At 37.5% G+C, this 3521-nt stretch overlaps 1 protein-coding gene across 1 annotated transcript; it reads right to left on the bottom strand.

Moving 5' to 3' along the window:
• Positions 1-1587: 1587 nt before the first annotated feature.
• LOC108193275 (hydroquinone glucosyltransferase) lies at positions 1588-3175 on the bottom strand. The gene has a single exon (XM_017359865.2). It carries the CDS (start codon positions 3107-3109, stop codon positions 1715-1717), a length of 1395 nt encoding a protein of 464 aa, XP_017215354.1. The 5' UTR covers positions 3110-3175; the 3' UTR covers positions 1588-1714.
• Between the last annotated feature and the right edge of the window lie 346 nt (positions 3176-3521).

Below are 3521 nucleotides of genomic sequence, written 5' to 3'. Positions count from 1 at the left end.
TTCTCCACCACTATTTTAATCGATGTTCAACAAAATATGTTAAAAAAATGTTGAACTCAAGTTATATATGTGTTGAACAAAAAAAGTTTGTAAGTTTGTACCAGAACCCTCCCCTATATATATATATTTGCGAAGTTTTTCTAAAGAACAACTATTAAAAACACTTTTAAACATTCATCTCAAAATTTGGAAATTAGAAAACTAAATTATACTCCCTCCGTATAATTTAGTTGTTCTTTAGAAAGATTCGCCGAAAATTTTCAATTTTTTTATTTATCAAAATTAATATATATATATATATATATATATATATATATATATAAATTTCGCGAAGTCTTTTTAAAGAACAACTATTAAAAACACCTTTAAACATTCATCTCAAAATTCGGAAATCTGAAAACTAAATTATACTCCCTCCGTATGCTAAGAGTGGCAATTTCGAGTAACGGGTCGTGTTTGTGTCAGCAATCGGGTCGATTTCGGATCAAGCTAAAATCATTTAAAATTGAATGAAACTGAAAATTGAAGTGTTTAGAAATAAAATTCTAATTTTTGGTCATTTCGGGTCCATTTCGGGTCAATCGGATGATTTTCGGGTCATTTTCGGGTTTTGTCTCAATAAATCGGGTTGCGGGTTCGGGTCTGGGTCGTGTCTGATATTGTTCCCAATTCTTTACATTTTATTTGGACATGAAAGTTAAAAAATATGTATAAAATAGGAAAAAAAAGAAAAAAAAGATAGATGAAGTGATGGGCCATTGAAAATCAGTGTATGAAAGGGAGACGGTGAAGTTTCCCTCCCAATAATGCAACTCAGGGATGGAGACAATTTAACATCTTTGTAACCCATGTTCTTCAGACTTTTCTCTTTTGACGATTGTTCTGTAATGTTCACAGGTATAATTAACCACTTCGACCTAGAGCATGTGTTACTAATATTAGTGAGTACAATTTTATGCTAGTTAGTTCTTCTCATAACTCTGCTTAAATAATAGTAGAACTAGAACACACCGCGTGACCCAGAATTGTAAAATTTATTAATTCAACGTGTTTTGGTATGGAATATAAGAAATGGCACAAGTCATAATGGGTCCGGGACAACTACTGGTGTCCATATTATATTTTTAAAATATTTGAATGGATGAAAAGACTCGAGATCTTCACTAAACGTGAAATCTGAATTTTCTGATATACGATGCTCAGAATCGATTTATCTAAAATTTCAAAATGTCGTACAAATGCCCCACATGCATCTTATTTCACCACGCATGCTAACAACTTAAAACAATTTAGCACCATTCATTCAAAGAATTTAGCACCATTCACCAGGTGAGGGGATGTTGAGGCAAGCCACCAACTCCAATAAGTCTTAGTGGGAAACCATTTACTTGTGAAGCTAGTCCTCTTTCCCATTTCATTGTCTGAGTTTATATTTTACAATATAGCGGAGTTTGAACCCATCTCACCTACTCAATCATGTAATTTTAGGAGAAACAAAAAAAAACAATTTAAATGTACAATTAAAATGTATATGGTTCATTAGATTTGAAGTTTTGGGCGGTTTCGTTTCTGTTTCACCGGTGAACCTGGTTTGAAATCCACTTAAATAAAAATAGGCCAAGCATGTAAAACATCTAGCAGCAGGGGAACAAACTAAAGAAATTCTAAAGAACAAGATAAGAAACAGAACATGAGCACTATCTGAATGATAACCTTAACTGCACCATTTGCTAACTACTTGAGCCAGGCCTTTTGTTGATGACCCTTCTTCACCAAGAACCTTGACAGCTGCATCTTTCAGGTCTCTCATCCTGGTCCGAAGACCCTTGCCTTCTTCTCCTTCCATCAATCCCTTCACAAGCGTCGCGATTTCAACGCGTCCCACCATACCATTCTCCCCAACTTGTGCCCTCAATGCAACTTTAAGATCTTCATTCAGCATTACAGCATTCATCTTCTGCTCTGCATAGAGTGGCCACGCAATCACAGGCACCCCATTCGTCACAGTCTCCAGAATCGAGTTCCAGCCACAATGAGTCAAGAAGCCACCAGTTGAGCCATGACTAAGTATTTGAGCCTGAGGAGCCCAATCAGGCACCACTAGACCATGGCCTTTGGTTCTCTCAATGAACCCTTGTGGTAAGAAATCAAGTGGGTCTTTTTTACTATAGCTCTCAAAGAAAGCTGCATTGGCAGAATCATCATTAGGACTTCTAATAACCCATAAGAATCTTTGCTCACTCATTTCCAATCCCAAGGCCAACTCAGTGATCTGATTAGCCGTCAGAGTTCCCCCACTACCAAAAGAGACAAATAAAACAGAACCACAAGGCTGACCATCCAACCACCTTAAACAATCCAACCCATCAGCACCAGTACTTAACTGATCCCTCTGAATGAGCGGTCCAACCGGGTAAACCGGCGGCCTACCCAATTCCTGTAAAGCTTTAATAGCTCCCCCCTCCAAGTCCATGAAGCTATTCACCATGACCCCTTCAGCCAAACTATACCTCCTTGCATGATGAAGCACCCACTTATAAGCCTCATTCCTCCTATCCTGAACCGGGTCCAGCAGATCCCTCCCATGAACCGGAATACACCCGGGAATCTGAACCGGGTCCGGCAAGTCTCTATACTCACAACTCGTCATTTCATCAAGCTTAGGCAGATAACAAAACAATGACAAGCCCATAGCAGTTGAAGGAAAAAATATATAAGGTGACACCTTAAATTCAATAGCAACATCAAGTGCATCCGTGCCAAAAAGATCAACAACAAAGCTCGCCAACTTCTTGGTTGCATGTAACGATTCAAACTCGTCACGAAGCGAAGGCAAAGACCTCGAGATCAAAATCGACATTCGTGTTTCGATCATAACATCATTGGGCAAATCATCAACATTAACAGGGGGAAGAACAACATAGTCTAAACCATTAGGCAACGAGTCGAGAAATTTTTGTTGAGCTTTAGAAAGAGGTCCATCAGTAGGTACAATAAAAGTTGCGGTGAATTTGTGAAGGGTTATGAGTCGTTTAGCAAACTGGACGAGGGGAATGAGATGACCCATTCCAGGGGTGGGGAAAATGGCTATGTGAGAGGCTCTCGCCATTGCAAATTTGCAGCTGAATATTGTGAAATGAGAGGAGAATGGTAATGTATTTGTGTGAATGAAACAAAAAGATGTGTAGCTACTTTATTTATATACGAGATTGAACAGTGATGTGGTGCGTGCAATATTCAATTCAGATTTCTGATATGGGGATTTATTTAAGGTTATCATATTTATAAAATAGGTCGATATTTGACGGGTTTTATAAATAACTTAAAATATTTATCATATATCAACTTGTTTGTTTGAATAATTCAAAATCATAATTTGATATCTAATTCGGTTTTATCAAACATCCGAGACATATCGGTTCATGAATTTAACGATAGTCAAGTATCTTTGAACGTCGATCAGATTGTACCGTCGTTGAATTTAAATGATAGTCAAGACTCAAGAGTGTTATAATTATAAT

This window comes from Daucus carota, chromosome 7 (genome assembly GCF_001625215.2).
Source record: "Daucus carota subsp. sativus chromosome 7, DH1 v3.0, whole genome shotgun sequence".
Taxonomy (NCBI): domain Eukaryota; kingdom Viridiplantae; phylum Streptophyta; class Magnoliopsida; order Apiales; family Apiaceae; genus Daucus; species Daucus carota.
This window is presented reverse-complemented; position numbering and strand designations above follow the sequence as displayed.

Bases quoted from the DNA above. Each gene is read 5' to 3' on its own strand.
- LOC108193275 (XM_017359865.2), bottom strand. From the start codon at position 3,109: ATGGCGAGAGCCTCTCACATAGCCATTTTCCCCACCCCTGGAATGGGT.